The sequence below is a fragment of the Oncorhynchus clarkii genome, chromosome 16 (genome assembly GCF_045791955.1).
Source record: "Oncorhynchus clarkii lewisi isolate Uvic-CL-2024 chromosome 16, UVic_Ocla_1.0, whole genome shotgun sequence".
In the NCBI taxonomy this organism is placed as follows: Eukaryota; Metazoa; Chordata; class Actinopteri; order Salmoniformes; family Salmonidae; genus Oncorhynchus; species Oncorhynchus clarkii.
In genome coordinates this window covers 31,259,519-31,281,031 of record NC_092162.1, presented here as the reverse complement: position 1 = coordinate 31,281,031, position 21,513 = coordinate 31,259,519, and the positions used below count along the sequence as shown (strand labels likewise).

Sequence of the window (21,513 nt, the reverse complement as noted above, 5' to 3'; positions counted from 1 at the left end):
TTCAACTACACTGAGTTAAAGACATACCGTCAGTTAAAGTGGGGGTTAATAGTTATATAATTCATAAGTCAAATATGAAATAATCTTTAGTTCGATGAAGACCGTTTTAAGACAAAGCAGGGTATTGTACGTATTATCAAAGATGATTGGATGATTGTCTAGAGAACATACCAACAAATATATGACTTTTGTTAATAGAAATAGATTTTCCTTTTTAGCTTAATTCAGGCCTATTGAATACTGTGCAAAATAGGTTAAAACATATGAAATGTAAAAAAGGTTAGTTTAGGAAAAATGTGAAAAAGTTTGAAAGTAAACTATATCACTGAAAAGTGGAATTGAATTGCTGGAGAGAATACAAAGAGACAATACAGTAAGAAAATGCATTTAAAATACAAAATATGTACACCGAAGCAATTCGCATAAACCCCTACTTTACCAAGAGTCATGGAACTCTGTAACAAAAGCAACAATGAGTGTAAACATGTAATGTTCCAACTAAAACATTGACTCAGTCATCCTTTGTTGTTTCGACTTCTTCAGCTACTTCAGCTGACTCCTTCTCTTCACGTTCTTCTGGAACAGACATAAAAATCTTCTGGCAGAACAGAGTAAAGATCTCTGAAAATAGAAAAACATACATTTCACATGAGTTATTTTCTGGTAGTCTAAAACTGAAGGCCACATTTAATTTGCAGGAATGGAAAGAACACCAGTGCATAGTTTGCGCATGGCAGCCATCAGAGAAGTGTGTGCAGAACCTGGTGGACTAAATAGACCGCCATATTAACGTGGAGTGATGAATCTAATTGGTGCAATACCAGCTGATGCTATCAGCTTATGCCAATACTCTGGTTTCCTGTATGAACTAGCGCATCATGCACACATGTCCCTCCCAAGATCGCATAGCAGTTCAGACGTCTTTTGTCCTCGTCTTGTCGTGTCCTGTATATATATATATTTACAACTTTTTTTCACATACATTTTATTTTTATTTTCCATCAACTCATCTTCAAAACACTCTCCTGCAACCCGCCTCACCAATTTATATTTATAAAAAAGTATTATTTACCTCAGATCTGTAATCCTCCAAGAAGCTAGCCAGAAACTCCAAGAAGCTAGCCAGAAACTATCCAGAAGCTAGCCAGGAGCTAGCCCAGAAGCTAATCAGAAGCTAGTTAGCTTCTTTACTGGCAAATCGTTAGTATTCAGCTAACCACGGTTTGTGGTCATCAGCTATCCTTTAGCTCGAAAATCTATCGCCAGTTTTGTACGGCGCAGCGCGGCTCGGAACGGAACATACCGGACCAATTTTTCTCTCCATGTCCCTGGATTTCAACTGCTCTCTGGACATTCATACCCGGATCTCACAGCTAGCTAGCTGCTATCCATGTGACAATCGGCTTTCGTCGATTCCGGAGCAAACATAAATTATTCCGGTGCTAGCCAGCTCCGTCAATCACTCCTTAGTTCCATCATTCACTCCTGGGCTGCAGTCACCTATCCGGACCCGTTTTACTGCCTACGCGGAGCCCCACCGGGCCTTCACAACTGGACTGCCGACGTTATCTACCCGAAGGAGATCCGGCTGGCTCCTCCGTCGCGACATTACCTGAACGCCCATCTGTGGCCCGCTAACCGTTAGCTGTCTTACCGGCTGCTATCTGAATAGACAATCTGACTATTTATTTATTTTTATTATTATTATGTTTTCTTCTTGGGCCTCTATAACTATATCTATTGTTCTTATTTTTGTTGTTGTTGTGTGATTTGGATTAATCCCCTCTACCACACGGAACCCCACTAATCTACTGCTCGAACGCAAGAGGTGGCTAACAACAGACCTCCATCCTATGCTAGCTTGCTACCGATGGCCTGGCTAGCTGTCTAAATCGCCGTGACCCCCAACCAACCTCTCCACTCAATGGACCCTTTTGATCACTCGACTAAGCATGCCTCTCCTTAATGTCAATATGTCTTGTCCATTGCTGTTCTGGTTAGTGTTTATTGGCTTATTTCACTGTAGAGCCTCTAGTCCTGCTCACTATACCTTATCCAACCTATTAGTTCCACCACCCACACATGCAATGACATCTCCTGGTTTCAATGATGTTTCTAGAGACAATATCTCTCTCTTCATCACTCAATACCTCCACTGTATTCACATCCTACCATACCTTTGTCTGTACATTATACCTTGATGCTATTTTATCGCCCCCAGAAACCTCCTTTTACTCTCTGTTCCAGACGTTCTAGACGACCAATTCTTATTGTTTTTAGCCGCACCCTTATTCTACTCCTCCTATGTTCCTCTGGCGATGTAGAGGTGAATCCAGGCCCTGCAGTGCCTAGCTCCACTCCTATTCCCCAGGCGCTCTCTTTTGATGACTTCTGTAACCGTAATAGCCTTGGTTTCATGCATGTTAACATTAGAAGCCTCCTCCATAAGTTTGTTCTATTCACTGCTTTAGCACACTCTGCCAACCCGGATGTTCTAGCTGTGTCTGAATCCTGGCTTAGGAAGACCACCAAAAATTCAGACATTTTAATTCCAAACTACATCAAGATAGAACTGCCAAAGGGGGCAATGTTGCAATCTACTGCAAAGATAGCCTGCAGAGTTCTGTCCTACTATCCAGGTCTGTACCCAAACAATTTGAACTTCTACTTTTAAAAATCCACCTCTCTAAAAACAAGTCTCTCACCGTTGCCACCTGCTATAGACCACCCTCTGCCCCCAGCTGTGCTCTGGACACCATATGTGAACTGATTGCCCCACATCTATCTTCAGAGCTTGTGCTGCTAGGCGACCTAAACTGGAACATGCTTAACACCCCAGCCAACCTACAATCTAAACTTGATGCCCTCAATCTCACACAAATTATCAATGAACCTACCAGGTACCTCCCCAAAGCCTTAAACACGGGCACCCTCATAGATATCATCCTAACCAACTTCCCCTCTAAATACACCTCTGCTGTCTTCAACCAAGATCTCAGCGATCACTGCCTCATTGCCTGCATCCGTAATGGGTCAGCGGTCAAACGACCTCCACTCATCACTGTAAAACGCTCCCTGAAACACTTCAGCGAGCAGGTCGAGCAGACCTCGACCTGGCCGGGGTATCCTGGAAGGATATTGATCTCATCCCGTCAGTAGAGGATGACTGGATATTTTTTAAAAATGCCTTCCTAACCATCTTAAATAAACATGCCCCATTCAAGAAATTTAGAACCAGGAACAGATATAGCCCTTGGTTCTCCCCAGACCTGACTGCCCTTAACCAACACAAAAACATCCTATGGCGTTCTGCATTAGCATCGAACAGCCCCCGTGATATGCAGCTGTTCAGGGAAGCTAGAAACCATTATACACAGGCAGTTAGAAAAGCCAAGGCTAGCTTTTTCAAGCAGAAATTTGCTTCCTGCAACACTAACTCAAAAAAGTTCTGGGACACTGTAAAGTCCATGGAGAATAAGAACACCTCCTCCCAGCTGCCCACTGCACTGAAGATAGGAAACACTGTCACCACTGATAAATCCACCATAATTGAGAATTTCAATAAGCATTTTTCTACGGCTGGCCATGCTTTCCACCTGGCTACTCCTACCCCTGTCAACAGCACTGCACCCCCAACAGCAACTCGCCCAAGCCTTCCCCATTTCTCCTTCTCCCAAATCCATTCAGCTGATGTTCTGAAAGAGCTGCAAAATCTGGACCCCTACAAATCAGCAGGGCTAGACAATCTGGACCCTTTCTTTCTAAAATTATCTGCCGAAATTGTTGCCACCCCTATTACTAGCCTGTTCAACCTCTCTTTCGTGTCGTCTGAGATTCCCAAAGATTGGAAAGCAGCAGCGGTCATCCCCCTCTTCAAAGGGGGGGACAATCTTGACCCAAACTGCTACAGACCTATATCTATCCTACCATGCCTTTCTAAGGTCTTCGAAAGCCAAGTCAACAAACAGATTACCGACCATTTCGAATCTCACCATACCTTCTCTGCTATGCAATCTGGTTTCAGAGCTGGTCATGGGTGCACCTCAGCCACGCTCAAGGTCCTAAACGATATCTTAACCGCCATCGATAAGAAACATTACTGTGCAGCCGTATTCATTGATCTGGCCAAGGCTTTCGACTCTGTCAATCACCACATCCTCATCGGCAGACTCGACAGCCTTGGTTTCTCAAATGATTGCCTTGCCTGGTTCACCAACTACTTCTCTGATAGAGTTCAGTGTGTCAAATCGGAGGGTCTGTTGTCCGGACCTCTGGCAGTCTCTATGGGGGTGCCACAGGGTTCAATTCTTGGACCGACTCTCTTCTCTGTATACATCAATGAGGTCGCTCTTGCTGCTGGTGAGTCTCTGATCCACCTCTACGCAGACGACACCATTCTGTATACTTCCGGCCCTTCTTTGGACACTGTGTTAACAACCCTCCAGGCAAGCTTCAATGCCACACAACTCTCCTTCCGTGGCCTCCAATTGCTCTTAAATACAAATAAAACTAAATGCATGCTCTTCAACCGATCGCTACCTGCACCTACCCGCCTGTCCAACATCACTACTCTGGACGGCTCTGACTTAGAATACGTGGACAACTACAAATACTTAGGTGTCTGGTTAGACTGTAAACTCTCCTTCCAGACCCATATCAAACATCTCCAATCCAAAGTTAAATCTAGAATTGGCTTCCTATTTCGCAACAAAGCATCCTTCACTCATGCTGCCAAACATACCCTTGTAAAACTGACCATCCTACCAATCCTCGACTTTGGCGATGTAATTTACAAAATAGCCTCCAAAACCCTACTCAACAAATTGGATGCAGTCTATCACAGTGCAATCCGTTTTGTCACCAAAGCCCCATATACTACCCACCATTGCGACCTGTACGCTCTCGTTGGCTGGCCCTCGCTTCATACTCATCGCCAAACCCACTGGCTCCATGTCATCTACAAGACCCTGCTAGGTAAAGTCCCCCCTTATCTCAGCTCGCTGGTCACCATAGCATCTCCCACCTGTAGCACACGCTCCAGCAGGTATATCTCTCTAGTCACCCCCAAAACCAATTATTTCTTTGGCCGCCTCTCTTTCCAGTTCTCTGCTGCCAATGACTGGAACGAACTACAAAAATCTCTGAAACTGGAAACACTTATCTCCCTCACTAGCTTTAAGCACCAACTGTCAGAGCAGCTCACAGATTACTGCACCTGTACATAGCCCACCTATAATTTAGCCCAAACAACTACCTCTTTCCCAAATGTATTTTATTTATTTATTTATTTTGCTCCTTTGCACCCCATTATTTTTATTTCTATTTTGCACATTCTTCCATTGCAAAACTACCATTCCAGTGTTTTACTTGCTATATTGTATTTACCTTGCCACCATGGCCTTTTTGCCTTTACCTCCCTTCTCACCTCATTTGCTCACATTGTGTATAGACTTGTTTATACTGTATTATTGACTGTATGTTTGTTTTACTCCATGTGTAACTCTGTGTCGTTGTATCTGTCGAACTGCTTTGCTTTATCTTGGCCAGGTCACAATTGTAAATGAGAACTTGTTCTCAACTTGCCTACCTGGTTAAATAAAGGTAAAATAAATAAATAAATAAATAAAAAGATTGCATGTAGAAACGTGTAAATGCGACTATTTTAAATTGCCTTAACCTGTATGATTGTTTTTCTTTCAAACCCTTATTTACTTTGTATGTTCAATTTAATTTGGGAATAAACATGCAAACTTTGCATTTGAGTAAAAACTTCATACAAATCTATTTAGACACAACGTGCAAAAACAAAAACGCCATTTTCAAAAAAACAAAAACAAAAAACAAAACAGGAACAAAATCATTGGCCTTGACTTTGTAGTACTGTACATACAGACAGAATGTAAGAGTTAAATGTATATCCAGCTCACCTAAGATCTTCTTTACAATGTGGGGCTTCTTCCACTTGTACCCCAGAAGATAGGCGGGGATACCAGTGAGGATGATCCCACTGCCTATCAGGCACTCGAAGGGAGCTGCCCAGAAGGACACCACGATCATGAAGACACAGCCCAGCACAAACACCACAGGGACCACCAACCAAATCTGCCAGGGAAAATAAGATAATGTATTAATGTACAGAAACCCAATGGTTACTGGATGAAACAAAAATGAGCTCAGCTTCATATCACTTCAAACATTCTATCGCGCTGTGGATGGAAAAAAATATATTTTCAACTTCCTGCAGGAACATAATATTTTAATTGAGTAGGGCCAGGGCCGGTCCTTGCCATTCTGCCGCTATAGATGAGGCCAAAAAATGCCACCCCCCAAAAAACTAGAATAGTCCCAGTCAGCAAAATTAAGTTGAAAATACATGTACATGTATTTTCCAGACGTTCAATTTAGTTTCTGAATGAAAGGTGAAAAGTGTATTTATTGGATTTTACCCCCTTTTTCTCCCCAATTTCATAGTATCCAATTATTAGTAGTTATTATTGCTCATTGCTACAACTCCCGTACGGGCTCGGGAGAGACGAAGGTCGAAAGTCATGCGTCCTCCGAAACACAACCCAACCAAGCCGCACTGCTTCTTAACACCCGGAAGCCAGCCGCTCCAATGTGTCAGAGGAAACACCGTACATCTGGCAACCTTGGTTAGCGTGCCCTGCGCCCGGCCTGCCACAGGAGTCGCTGGTGCCGGCCAAACCCTCCCTAACTCGGACGACGCTAGGCCAATTATGCGTCGCCCCACGGGCCTCCCAGTCGCGGCGAACCCAGAGTCTCTGGTGGCACAGCTAGCACTGCGATAAAATATATATTTTCTGGACATAAAAAAATATGTATTTTCCGGATGTTGAAATTAGGTTCATTTTCAGTTCTGAATGAAAGTTGAAAATACTTTTTTTTCCCGGATGATAAAAATAATTATTTTACAGACATTGAAAATATGTATTTCCCGGACGTTGACATCAAGCTAATTGTTGGTTCTGAATGAAAGTTGAAAATCATGAATTTGTAGACGTCTATGTTTGGGCCACATCAAGACGTTTATGATTGGTTCAGACTTGGTCCGGACCAGACCAAAAACCAATGTCCGTGGATGTGGAAATCAAGGCCAGTCCAGAACTGCACCAAAAAAAGAAGTCCAAAAGGTATTGGCATTCCTGATGCCTGTGACTAATCAATTTGGCTATTTAAGCTCTAAATATCAGCTACCCAACTTTATCAGGAGTTATCGCGAGCCTATTTGCAATGTGGTTACACAGCGTGAAATGCAGAAGTATTTTCATTTTCACTATGATCAGCTTGTCAAAAATGGACAGATTCAAACTTGAATCCACTGACAATGGGTTGAAACTCCTGGACAACAGCTGTGATTGTCCATTATATATTGTCCATTTCTCTTTGACCTATCCTGTTTTTATGATATTTTGTTTGATAACATGACAGCACATTTTTTATTTGATTGAGAGCAATTTAGGTTAGGCTATTTGATGGGAGAATCCTCCACGATGTAAAAAGTGTCCATCTCCATTACATTGTCATACATTTTATCTCCAGCTGCAGAAAAGGCCACATACTCTTTGTACCATATCCTATATTTGCTACATGATTTATGTTAGATCATTTTTTTTTATGAAACGTTGGTGGAGCGCTGCAGAGATGTGTCTCTCCAACCGCACGCTGGAGAGGCACGCTGGGAATGGACAAGCAAAATATATTGAGCCCCTTCCTTTGACAAAGTGGGTACTGCTTATCACAAGGTGGCATCGCTGAAGTTGGAGACTTTTATCTCCCTCACCAACTTTAAACATCTGCTATCTGAGCAGCTAACCGATCGCTGCAGCTGTACATAGTCCATCGGTAAATAGCCCACCCAATTTACCTACCTCATCCCCATACTGTTTTTATTTATTTACTTTTCTGCTCTTTTGCACACCAGTATCTCTAACTGCACATGACCATCTGATCATTTATCACTCCAGTGTTAATCTGCTAAATTGTAATTATTCGCCTACCTCCTCATGCCTTTTGCACACAATGTATATAGATTATTTTTTTTCTACTGTGTTATTGACTTGTTTATTGTTTACTCCATGTGTAACTCTGTGTTGTTGTCTGTTCACACTGCTATGCTTTATCTTGGACAGGTCGCAGTTGTAAATGAGAACTTGTTCTCAACTAGCCTACCTGGTAAAATAAAGGTGAAATAAAATAAAATAAATTAAATCACCGTTTACCCAAAAAGCCCATATGCCACTGGTTGAGAGAAATTGTCATTGTTTTTGGGCAGAATTATGTGAGGTTTTATGTGTTGTTGTTGGAGGTGCTTCTTCTTCAGTTTAGCTGTTGATCCGTTTTTTCAATGTATTTTCAACTTCTTGTGGTCATAGAGCTGTGTACAGAAACTGTACCTTGATGGGCCTCCTGAGCTCTGGCTTGGTCCAGCGGAGCCACAGCAAGCCGGCGATCGCCATGCCCACACACAACCAGGTAAAGAAGCTGAACAGGTTGATAACCGAGAAGATGTCCTTGGACAGGGCGTAAAGCATGGACAGGAAACACTGCAGGGAGAGGAATCATATATAGACATTGTGCTCACGTATTAACCCGAATTCCTCATTTCATTTTGTGATAGCTAATTGCCTTCTCCAGCTGCATAAGTACGTAGACTATACATTTGTCTTTACTCCACACCCAACTTTTTTTCAGCAAAAGGTTACCATTAAAATGCAGTAAATGTACCACTTTATTGATACCATTTTTTTATTGTAATGGGAATAACTACTATTCAGTTACTATGTACGATGTTGAGATGTACTGTATCTACAAATAATAATCTGTGCAAGATTGACTTGAGTAGATGACTATGATTATAACTTTGCCTAATTCTGGGTTCTGAAATGTAAAATTCTGTCTAACCAAGGATGGCATTACATTTGAGATCAATTCAGGGACCAATGGCAGTACTCACTGTGAAAATTAGGGAGGGCACTGGGGTGAAGAGGTCAGTGTGGACCAATCCCAGTGCAGCAGGGAGCTGACCCTCTCGAGCGCCAGCATAAAACAGCCTATAAGAAGAGGCAGACGAACCCTGATGACTGAGTGTTCTACAGTTGTGCAGCATTTTGATAAAATCTCTAGGCTTTAAGTATCAAAGGACTGAATTAAAAACACACAGATACACACACTCTTTGTCAAGTTATCTGTGTGTTGATTAGATACAGACCGTGCCGAGGTGAACAGGCTTCCGTTGACAGCTCCGAAGCAGGACAGGCCCACGAAGACAGGGATGAGCCAGGACATCACACCAAGATGGTATTCCCCAAAGATCTGCAATGGGAAAGCACTACCATTGAATACTCTCATTCCAATTCAACATCTCAATGTACTATCTTTACCATTATTATGCTGTCTGTTACCTTTTTGTTAGCAAAATAAATGGCAGGAATTTAGGTAATATGAGCTCACTGTTATCCTGCTCCAAAACGTGATCTTTAATAAAGCCATCCTTACCACAGCTACTGCCTCGGACTCAACCATCACACTCGGGGGGATAGTGGTGAAGTAGGCCAGGTTGGTCAGTACGTACACCACGGTCACAATGGGCATGGAGATAATGATGGACAGGGGCAGGTTTCTGGAAACAAGGTCATCAATTAAAGATCATGTCATTGGGGGCACTCATAATGTGTCAGCCAATCACATTTGAGGTTCAGAGTCAACAGTGTGATTTGATCTAATATTTGTGTTTAAATTCATGCAATTTTATGACTGTATTCAATGTGATTACATTATATGAGTGTGACATTTGATAAACACTGTACAATCCTCAACAAAACCTTAATCACACATAAGTCACCTCTCTGGATTGATCATTTCCTCTGTCACGTAATTCAGGTAATTCCTAAAGGAGAGGAAACAGAACATGATGCATTATATTCCAACAAAAACAGTTGAAGTTGGAAGTTTACATACACCTCAGCCAAATACATTTAAACTAAACTAAATTTTCACAATTCCTGACATTTAATCCTAGTAAAAATGTCCTGTCGTAAGTCAGTTAGGATCACCACTATATTTCACCACTATATTTTAAGAATATGAAATGTCAGAATAATAGTAGAAAGAATGATTTATTTCAGCTTTTATTTCTTTCATCACATTCCCAATGGGTCAGAGGTTTACATACACTCAGTTAGTATTTGGTAGCATTGCCTTTAAATTGTTTAACTTGGGTCAAACGTTTTGTGTAGCCTTCCAGAAGCTTCCCACAATAAGTTGGGTGAATTTTGTCCCGTTCCTCCTGACAGAGCTGGTGTAACCGAGTCAGGTTTGGAGGCCTCCTTGCTCGCACACGCTTTTTCAGTTCTGCCCACAAATTTTCTATAGGATTTAGGTCAGGGCTTTGTGATGGCCACTCCAATACCTTGACTTTGTTGTCCTTAAGCCATTATGCCACAACTTTGGAAGTATGGTTGGGGTCATTGTCCATTTGGAAGACCCATTTGCAAAAAAGCTTTAACTTCCTGACTGATGTCTTGAGATGTTGCTTCAATACATCCACAATTGTCCTACCATCTATTATGTAGTGCACCAGTCCCTCCTGCAGCAAAGCACCCCCACAACATGATGCTGCCACCCCCATGCTTCACTGTTGGGATGGTGTTCTTCAGCTTGCAAGCCTCCCTCTTTTTCATCGAAACATAATGATGGTCATTAAGGCCAAACAATTATATTTTTATTTCATCAGACCAGAGGACATTTCTCCAAAAAGTACTATCTTTGTCCACGTACAGTTGCAAACCGTAGTCTGGCTATTTTATGGCGGTTTTGGAGCAGTGGCTTCTTCCTTGATGAGCGGCCTTTCTGTCACAACTTCCACCGAAGTCGGCTCCTCTCCTTGTTCGGGCAGCGTTCGGCGATCGACGTCACAGGCTTTCTAGCCATCGCCTCTCCATTTCTCATATTCCATTGGTTTTGTCTTGTTCCATTACACACCTGGTTTTTATTCCACAATTACTGCATGTATGTATTCCTCTGTTTCCCCTCCATGTCTTTGTGTGTAATTGTTTGTTTGTGATGTGGATTATTGTCAGGCGCTTTACTTTTGCCATGTTCCATGTTTTTGGCACGTTATTGTTTTAATGTGCTGTATTTTGTAGAACGGAATTAAAGTGCACCTGTTCACTATACTCTGCTCTCCTGCACCTGACTTCACCTCCCGTACACACCCTTGACACTTTCAGGTTATGTCGATATAGGACTTGTTTTACTGTGGATATAGATACTTTTGTACCTGTTTTCCCCAGCATCTTCACAACGTCCTTTGCTGTTGTTCTGGGATTGCACTTTTCGCACCAAAGGACGTCCATCTCTATGGGGCAGGACGCATCTCCTTCCTGAGCGGTATGACGGCTGAGTGGTCCCATGGTGTTTATACTTGCGTACTATTGTTGTACAGAGGAAAATGGTACCTTTAGGCGTTTGGAAATTGTTCCCAAGGATGAACCAGACTTGTGGTCTGCAATTGTTTTTCTGAGGTCTTGGCTGATTTCCTTTGATTTTCCTATGATGTCAAGTTTGAAGGAAATTTTGAAATACATCCACAGGTACACGTCCAATTGACTCAAATTATATCAATAAGCCTATCAGAAGCTTCTAAAGCCATGACATCATTTTCTGGAATTTTCCAAGCTGGTACAAGGCACAATCAACTTATTGTATGTAAACTTCTGACCAACCTGACTTGTGATACAGTGAATTACAAGTGAAATAATCAGTCTGTAAGCAATTGTTGGAAAAATGTCTTGTGTCATGCACAAAGTAGATGTCCTACTTGCCAAAGCTATAGTTTGTTAACAAGAAATTTGTGTGGTTGAAAAACTATTTTTTATGACTCCAATCTAAGTGTATGTAAACTTCCGACGTCAACTGTACATTACAGCATGTAATATTAGATCCGTTTAGATTAGTTGCGTAGCATCAACCTTCTATAGGCTACACACTGGAATTATATCCATAGTACATAACAAGCATCCTGTGAACAGTTTGTGTCCACATTCTGATTGTGTAGGTAGACAGTCAAAACACATGCTGTCACTGTTGTCACAATGTAATAGACATGTTTTTAATACCATGTGTAGACGCATTGAACCCTGGATCAATTGTGATCAGATCATCTTGATTAACAAAAGTCATATGATAATTTAACACTACGCACAAAATAGAAGCAAACGGAAGCAAACTATTTGAAATTGTCCAATAAGAAGTGCTTGTTTACACTTTCCATTGCATATGGCTTTGAAACATTTTGTTATTTTGGAACCTAATACGACTCAGGTGTAAACGTGCCCTGTGTGGTGTTGCAAAGGCCTTACCATCCACCAAAAGCAAAGAGTCCACTGTATAGAGCCAACACAATGTTGTCAACTCCCCATTGGCTGCCTTCAAATGCTAATTCTGGTGTCAGGTATGGTACATCACCTGTTTAGACACAGACAAGAAAGCAGCATTAGATGTCACTACTTGGCAAAAGGGACTGACTCCAACGAACAATGAACTGAGAATATAAACAGTATATTGAATGCATGTCTGTTTGCTGCATGGATATGGTAGACACACACGTGTACACACGCACACGTGAGCGTTTTAATATGAAGCCATATAAAGTCACAATTGTTGTGATAATTTGGCCCAATATGTTTTGCCTTTGCACACTTGCACAGTGCCTTGCGAAAGTATTCGGCCCCCTTGAACTTTGCGACCTTTTGCCACATTTCAGGCTTCAAACATAAAGATATAAAACTGTATTTTTTTGTGAAGAATCAACAACAAGTGGGACACAATCATGAAGTGGAACGACATTTATTGGATAATTCAAACTTTTTTAACAAATCAAAAACTGAAAAATTGGGCGTGCAAAATTATTCAGCCCCCTTAAGTTAATACTTTGTAGCGCCACCTTTTGCTGCGATTACAGCTGTAAGTCGCTTGGGGTATGTCTCTATCAGTTTTGCACATCGAGAGACTGAAATTTTTTCCCATTCCTACTTGCAAAACAGCTCGAGCTCAGTGACGTTGGATGGAGAGCATTTGTGAACAGCAGTTTTCAGTTCTTTCCACAGATTCTCGATTGGATTCAGGTCTGGACTTTGACTTGGCCATTCTAACACCTGGATATGTTTATTTTTGAACCATTCCATTGTAGATTTTGCTTTATGTTTTGGATCATTGTCTTGTTGGAAGACAAATCTCCGTCCCAGTCTCAGGTCTTTTGCAGACTCCATCAGGTTTTCTTCCAGAATAGTCCTGTATTTGGCTCCATCCATCTTCCCATCAATTTTAACCATCTTCCCTGTCCCTGCTGAAGAAAAGCAGGCCCAAACCATGATGCTGCCACCACCATGTTTGACAGTGGGGATGATGTGTTCAGGGTGATGAGCTGTGTTGCTTTTACGCCAAACATAACGTTTTGCATTGTTGCCAAAAAGTTCAATTTTGGTTTCACCAGAGCACCTTCTTCCACATGTTTGGTGTGTCTCCCAGGTGGCTTGTGGCAAACTTTAACCGACACTTTTTATGGATATCTTTAAGAAATGTCTTTCTTCTTGCCACTCTTCCATAAAGGCCAGATTTTGCAATATACGACTGATTGTTGTCCTATGGACAGAGTCTCCCACCTCAGCTGTAGATCTCTGCAGTTCATCCAGAGTGATCATGGGCCTCTTGGCTGCATCTCTGATCAGTCTTCTCCTTGTATGAGCTGAAAGTTTAGAGGGATGGCCAGGTCTTGGTAGATTTGCAGTGGTCTGATACTCCTTCCATTTCAATATTATCGCTTGCACAGTGCTCCTTGGGATGTTTAAAGCTTGGGAAATATTTTTGTATCCAAATCCGGCTTTAAACTTCTTCACAACAGTATCTCGGACCTGCCTGGTGTGTTCCTTGTTCTTCATGATGCTCTCTGCGCTTTTAACGGACCCCTGAGACTATCACAGTGCAGGTGCATTTATACGGAGACTTGATTACACACAGGTGGATTGTATTTATCATCATTAGTCATTTAGGTCAACATTGGATCATTCAGAGATCCTCACTGAACTTCTGGAGAGAGTTTGCTGCACTGAAAGTAAAGGGGCTGAATAATTTTGCACGCCCAATTTTTCAGTTTTTGATTTGTTAAAAAAGTTTGAAATATCCAATAAATGTCGTTCCACTTCATGATTGTGTCCCACTTGTTGTTGATTCTTCACAAAAAAAGACAGTTTTATATCTTTATGTTTGAAGCCTGAAATGTGGCAAAAGGTCGCAAAGTTCAAGGGGGCCGAATACTTTCGCAAGGCACTGTATGTATGACTACATTTGACTGATAGAGATGACATTTTGAAAAATGAATGAAAGAAAATAGCTTTTTTTTTACATAGCCTGCACCCTCCAAACACCTAACCCTGGGTTAGTCCATCTGCCATTGATGCGCTGAGAATATAATAATGTTTGGGAGTTGACATTTTAAAATGAGGAGGGAGACCTTTTTGAAGATAACAAATGTCTATCCACTCAATTATTCACATAATATCCAGGCCAGCGAAAAGCCTACTATAGAGGCCTACATCAGAAAGGGAACATGCTGTCAGGATTGGAAAATGGAAAATGTTTGCTTTCTAATCCTTATTGACCATGTTGGAATAAATTAACGTAATCTCTAGAGGCAAACAATGAGACTCCTATGAGTTGTGGCTATTTGTTGTCATCCAGGCCTACATCAAAGGTGCAGTGGTGATAAGATGAAAATTGGGTTTACAACACTGCAAAATGGCAATCTCATCAAGATTTTTTTTAAATAGTTGTGTTGATTTTGAACTCAACAAGATAATCTACATGCCAAATGATCCGCCCATGCGGTAAGATCATTTATCTTTGGCAAATATTTACTTTGCTTATTTTCAAGCATATATTGGGAGAAAGTGGGGTAAAATATACTAACTTGCTTTGTAACAGAAACCACATGTCCTTGACTCCTAAAATGATAAATGTGGGTACAATGACACATTGACATATTAGAAGTGAAGAGGGGAGCTGGACCCCATCCGTATGCAGTGCTGATTGCTGATCTCTCTATCACTGCTCTCTTGTGTGCACAATATATCTGTACAATGTAAAGCTATGAGTCTTTCCTTCACCTTGTCCTGTCTCTCCTACTCTATAATCTACATGAGAGGTAGAATATGCTAGAGAGAGAAAACTGAAACAGACACCCCTTCTTTTCAGACGGCAGAGCGTTCATTTTTCCCTGTCCTCCACTCAAGTCTTAAGAATCTTAAGAGCACAGCACAAGGAACAAGCTCATTGGCTAGTTATTTTTTTAAATATAATTTTTCTCTCTACATTGTTGGGAATGGATTTGGGAACAGCATTTCACTGTTAGTCTACACCTGCTGTTTACAAAGCATGTGACAAATAAGATTTGATTTGATTGATTTGTTTTAGTTTCCATGGCAACCCAATGTGCAACACAAAGGTAGCCGGAGTGTTCTTGTGGCAGCGGGACCAGATGTAGTAGGGAGAAAAGGTGGCTGCACAATGTATGTTGGATGGGTGGGTTGTCTTTAAATACAAAGCTATTTTGCTAGGAATTCATGAGGGTGCAGATGGTTTAGCTATATCGCAGACAGTAGGCTATGAAATGTAAAAATAATTTTCAGCTTCACTTTAATATTTTATAGAGATGGTTGCAAAAACACTGGATAATACACATGACTAGCTAAGCCGTGGTGAAATATGTATAACAAGCACGAACCTATAGACAGGATGAGAGGATGTGTCAGACGTGTTTCTGACTTACCCACAGACACCGGTACATGTGTGTGCACTGGGTGTGTGAACTTACCGGTTCCGATCTGAATGAAGCCTAAGATGATGATGATGATCAGGGCCAGGAGCTTGGACACAGTGAACAAGTCCTGGACCTTGGTGGCAGCCCGCACGCTGATGCAGTTCACAAAGGTCAACGATGCTGACCGAGCGAAACACAGGGTAGAACATGATTGACCCTCGAATGTAAATTGCATATGTTTGTGTTTATTATTATTTTATTAATGCATTTTTGTTATTTAAAAATAAATATACAGCAGACGTGAGAGAACATCAGTGGGGGAAAACAGTCCCTTAAAAAAAGACATAAGGGAGGCCAGCAAAATAGTAATTGAGTGAATACAGAAGTAGTGGCGGTAAACAAATATGAAATCATGCAGCTGGCTAAGAAAAACCTGTTTGGTTGATGTGTGTTGCAGTACATGTCAGTATTTGTATAGTTCACTAATAATATTTTTTAAAGTATTATTTCTGCAATGTACAGGCATCCCGATTCCGGAGGTAGTGATGGTTATACTCACTGAGGCAGAGACAAGCGATGAGCTTTGCGGCACTATCGGGCACACTGCAGTTTGGGTAGAGGGGTTTGAGCAGGTAGGTGGCGAACACCAATGACACCACGTACTGGGAGGACGGCCTGATGATCAGCATCTCCACCCACAGCTTGAGGAAGGCGGCCAGCTCACCGTACACCTACAATACAACTTAATTTGTCCATCTGCAAACAACAGAGTTTTGGCTTCTGCTTGTTTCTCAAGCCCCACAGATAGCACACAGACACAGACACACACAAACACAACCCCCAACACAACCACCCCACCCCCACACACACACCTCCAGGATATAGGTGTAGTCTCCGCCCGACTTGGTAATGGTGGTACCCAGCTCGGCATAGCATAGGGCGCCCATGGTGGACACCACACCACACACGGCCCACACCACTAGCGAAAGACCGGCCGAGCCCGCCTCCTTAACCACCCCGGTGGGTGTGATGAAGATGCCCGAGCCGATGATGGTGCCAATGATCATGCCCACACCGTTAAAGAGCGTGATGCTGCGCTTCAGTTCAATCTTGCCGCCTGCCGCCTTGGCTGGGGAGGAGGCCTCTGCGGTAGGGGTGGTGGCTTCCATGGCATCAGCAGCCGTAGGGGTAGGGGTGGATGGGTAGGGAGGCTTGAATGGAAGCTTGTCCAGCGACGGAGGCTGGTCAGTGTTGTCCGGAGCCGCCTCAGCTGCAGGATGAGGGGGAAAGGTTGAGGGAGGAGGGGATGACAGGGTGGGAAAGAGGGGGACAAGGTAGAGTTCATTAAAAGGGATTGCTGGCACTCTCCTCTCGATGATAGTTCAGGAGTTGAGCAGCACATTGACTTTACATGGCCCTGTATTGTAAATAGACTGAACAGACAGGGAATGAATTGATAAGCTATGCCATGAAGGGAAAGTAGGATTATGCAAGCACCATGATTTCTATTGGATGCTTACGAAAATCTGTGGTTTATAACACAGATGCCATCAGATGAATGCCAAGTTGACTAATACCACTCCAGTGCATCTTCGAACCTGTTAACTTTTTATGGCTGGGGGCAGTATTGAGTAGCTTGGATGAATAAGGTGCCTAAAGTAAACGGCCTGCTCCTTAGTCTCAGTTTATAATATATCCATTTTATTATTGGGATTGGATAGAAAACACTCTAACGTTTCTAAAACTGTTTGAATGATGTCTGTGAGTATAACAGGAAAAATCCTGAGTTGAAATCAAAACAGGAAGTCAGAAATCTGAGCTTTGTATGTATTCACCAGAGTCCCCAATGAAATCCCCTTGTGGTATGAATGATGTTGCACTGCCTAGGGGTTCAACTAGATGTCAACCATTAATAGAAATTATAATGAGACTTCTATGATGTTGTGGGAGTGAATGATAGCAGAATCAGTCAAGTGTCTGGCAGTCAGCCATTTTCTGATCATGTTTATTCCTCGTGGTAGTCACTTGCATTCCATTGCTCACGAAGACAAGAAGGAGTACTCCGGTTGGAACTTTATTGAAGCTATATGTTAAAACCATCCTAATGATTGATTCTGTACTTAGTTTGAAATGTTTCTTAGACGGTAATATCACTTTTTGAAGTTTTTGTTCGATATAACGCTGACCATAATTAGTGTTTGGATATGTATACCAAACGCGCTAACAAAAGAAGGTATTTGGACATAAATAACAGACATTTTCGAACAAAACAAACAGCAAAAAATTTATTGCAGACCTGGGATTCCTGTAGTGCTTTCTGATGTAGATCATCAAAGGTAAGGGAATATTTATCATGTCATTTCTTGTTTATGTTGACGCCATCTTTGCGGCTGTGGTGTTTTTACTTTTGAGCGCCGTCTCAGATTATTGCATGCGTTTCTTTTTCCGTAATTTAAAAAAAAAATCTGACACAGCGGTTGCATTAAGGAGAGGTTTATCTATAATTCCATGTGTATAAATTGTATTATCATCTACATTTATGATGAGTATTTCTGTTGAATGATGTGGCTATGCAAAATCACTGGATGTTTTTGGAACTAGTGAATCTAATACGCCAATGTAAACTCAGATTTTCTGATATAAATATGAACTTTATCAAACAAAACATGCATGTATTGTGTAACATGAAGTTCTATGAGTGTCATCTGATGAAGATTATCAAAGGTTAGTGATTCATTTTATCTCTATATGTGCTTTTTCTCTCTCTCTCTTTTGGCTGGTAAAATTGGCTGTGTATTTTAGTGAGTTGTTGGTGACAACAACATAATCGTTTGTGGTGCTTTCCCAGTGAATCCTATTTGAAATCGGACACTGGTGGGATTAACAACAAGACTACCTTGAAAATGTTATAAGATAAATGTATGTTTGAGGAATTTTAATTATGAGATTTCTGTTGTTTTGAATATGGCGCCCTGTACTATCATTGGTTGTTGTTATATCGCTCCCGGTAACCGGATCTCAGCCATAAGAAACCAAGACAGACCAGACCTCATTAAGGCATTAATGCAGAAATGTGAGTGTTTGTCTGTGTGTGTATGTATATGTGTGTGCATATATATATATATATATATATATATATATATACACAGTGGGGAGAACAAGTATTTGATACACTGCCGATATGGCAGTTCTTCCTACTTACAAAGCATGTAGAGGTCTGTAATTTTTATCATTAGGTACACTTCCACTGAGAGAGACTGAATCTAAAACAAAAATCCAGAAAATCACATTGTATGATTTTTAAGTAATTAATATGCATTTTATTGCATGATATAAGTATTTGATACGTCAGAAAAGCAGAACTTAATATTTGGTACAGAAACCTTTGTTTGCAATTACAGAGATCATACGTTTCCTGTAGGTCTTGACCAGGTTTGCACACACTGCAGCAGGGATTTTGGCTGTCGCTGGGGAATACGGACTTTCAGCCCCCTCCAAAGATTTTCTATTGGGTTCAGGTCTGGAGACTGGCTAGGCCACTCCAGGATCTTGAGATGCTTCTTACAGAGCCACTCCTTAGTTGCCCTGTCTGTGTGCTTCGGGTCGTTGTCATGCTTCCAGACCCAGTCACGACCCATCTTCAATGCTCTTACTGAGGGAAGGAGGTTGTTGGCCAAGATCTGGCGATACATGGCCCCATCCATCCTCCCCTCAATTCGGTGCAGTCATCCTGTCCCCTTTGCAGAAAAGCATCCTCAAAGAAAAAAAAGCTATATTTTTGTCTCATCAGACCACATGATCTTCTCCCATTCCTCCTCTGGATCATCCAGATGGTCATTGGCAAACTTCGGACGGGCCGGGACATGCGCTGGCTTGAGCAGGGGGACCTTGCGTGCGCTGCAGGATTTTAATCAATGACGGCTTAGTGTGTTACTAATGGTTTTCTTTGAGACTGTGGTCCCAGCTCTCTTCAGGTCATTGACCAGGTCCTGCCGTGTAGTTCTGGGCTGATCCCTCACCTTCCTCATGATCATTGATGCCCCACGAGTTGAGATCTTGCATGGAGCCCCAGACCGAGGGTGATTCACCGTCATCTTGAACTTCTTCCATTTTCTAATAACAGTTGTTGGCTTCTCACCAAGCTGCTTGCCTATTGTCCTGTAGCCCATCCCAGCCTTGTGCAGGTCTACAATTTAACCATGATGTCCTTACACAGCTCTCTGGTCTTGGCCATTGTGGAGAGGTTGGAGTCTGTTTGATTGAGTGTGTGGACAGGTTTATTTTATACAGGTAACGAGTTCAAACAAGTGCAGTTAATACAGGCAATGAGTGGCGAACAGGAGGGATTTTTAAAGAAAAACTAACAGGTCTGTGAGAGACGGAATTCTTACTGGTTGGTAGGTGATCAAATACTTATGTTGTGCAATAAAATGCAAAGTAATTACTTAAAAATCATACAATGTGATTTTCGTTTTAGATTCCGTCCCTCACAGTTGAAGTGTACCTATGATAAAAATTATAGACCTACATGCTTTGTAAGTAGGAAAACCTTCAAAATCGGCAGTGTATCAAATATTTGTTCTCCCCACTGTATATGTGTGTGTGTGTGTGTGTGTGTGTGTGTGTGTGTGTGTGTGTGTGTGTGTGTGTGTGTGTGTGTGTGTGTGTGTGTGTGTGTGTGTGTGTGTGTAAGCGCTGTTATATGCCTTTCAGACAGATCAATTTCACAAGTCAAAACATATCCCCACTCTTAACCTCTCACTAGCCCTGTTGCAAATCACATCATTAGAAAACTCTAGCTAACCCCATACCACCTCAAGATGCCTTAAAGCTGTGCATGACCAAATACATATACAGTACATGAACATCCATATATAAATGCATGCATTGCTGCACCAGATTATGCAGTAGCCTGAGCATCTGATGCAACTCTGCACCATGTGGTATCTAGGCTAGGCTAATGTATGTGTGTGTGTGTGTGTGTGTGTGTGTGTGTGTGTGTGTGTGTGTGTGTGTGTGTGTGTAAGCGCTGTTATATGCCTTTCAGACAGATCAATTTCACAAGTCAAAACATATCCCCACTCTTAACCTCTCACTAGCCCTGTTGCAAATCACATCATTAGAAAACTCTAGCTAACCCCATACCACCTCAAGATGCCTTAAAGCTGTGCATGACCAAATACATATACAGTACATGAACATCCATATATAAATGCATGCATTGCTGCACCAGATTATGCAGTAGCCTGAGCATCTGATGCAACTCTGCACCATGTGGTATCTAGGCTAGGCTAATGTATGTGTGTGTGTGTGTGTGTGTGTGTGTGTGTGTGTGTGTGTGTGTGTGTGTGTGTGTGTGTGTGTGTGTGTGGTGCGGGAGCGGTGTACCTACCCTCCATCTTCTCCTGGCCCTCGGTTGCCGTCTTCAAGCTCTCCTGGCTGTTCCATGGTTTCAGCTCCGGCTCTGCCATTCTGTTGTTCGTTTGGCCCCCTTATCTCTTTTACCCTTCGTTTTTTGCTCTCTTCCTCCTAGCTAGGCTTCCCTACAGTCTCACACACACCCTCCCTCTGTTTCTCTCCTCCTCCCTCGTTTTCTCCTGCACACTATATCTCGTCCCGCTTGTCTCCCTCTCTCCAGTGTGATAGTGAGTGCAGGAGAGGTAGCAGCAGACCTAGTG

At 42.0% G+C, this 21,513-nt stretch overlaps 1 protein-coding gene across 1 annotated transcript; it reads right to left on the bottom strand.

The window, feature by feature from the left end:
- Nucleotides 1-412: 412 nt before the first annotated feature.
- Nucleotides 413-21,429, bottom strand: LOC139367556 (large neutral amino acids transporter small subunit 1-like). Its single transcript, XM_071105804.1, has 12 exons — nucleotides 21,228-21,429; nucleotides 16,708-17,105; nucleotides 16,395-16,566; nucleotides 15,890-16,015; nucleotides 12,381-12,486; nucleotides 9,863-9,907; nucleotides 9,517-9,640; nucleotides 9,230-9,333; nucleotides 8,975-9,071; nucleotides 8,415-8,564; nucleotides 5,928-6,102; nucleotides 413-621 (listed from the first exon to the last, which is right to left on the bottom strand). Exons 1-12 carry the CDS (start codon nucleotides 21,304-21,306, stop codon nucleotides 512-514), a joined length of 1,686 nt encoding a protein of 561 aa, XP_070961905.1. The 5' UTR covers nucleotides 21,307-21,429; the 3' UTR covers nucleotides 413-511.
- Between the last annotated feature and the right edge of the window lie 84 nt (nucleotides 21,430-21,513).

Excerpts from the sequence above, each read along its gene's own strand:
- LOC139367556 (XM_071105804.1), bottom strand. The coding sequence starts at position 21,306 with ATGGCAGAGCCGGAGCTGAAACCATGGAACAGCCAGGAGAGCTTGAAG. Across the intron at positions 16,016-16,394 it reads CATCGCTTGTCTCTGCCTCA|CATCGTTGACCTTTGTGAAC; the intron begins GTGAGTATAACC and ends TCGCTCGGTCAG. Across the intron at positions 9,334-9,516 it reads AGTCCGAGGCAGTAGCTGTG|ATCTTTGGGGAATACCATCT; the intron begins GTAAGGATGGCT and ends TTCCCATTGCAG.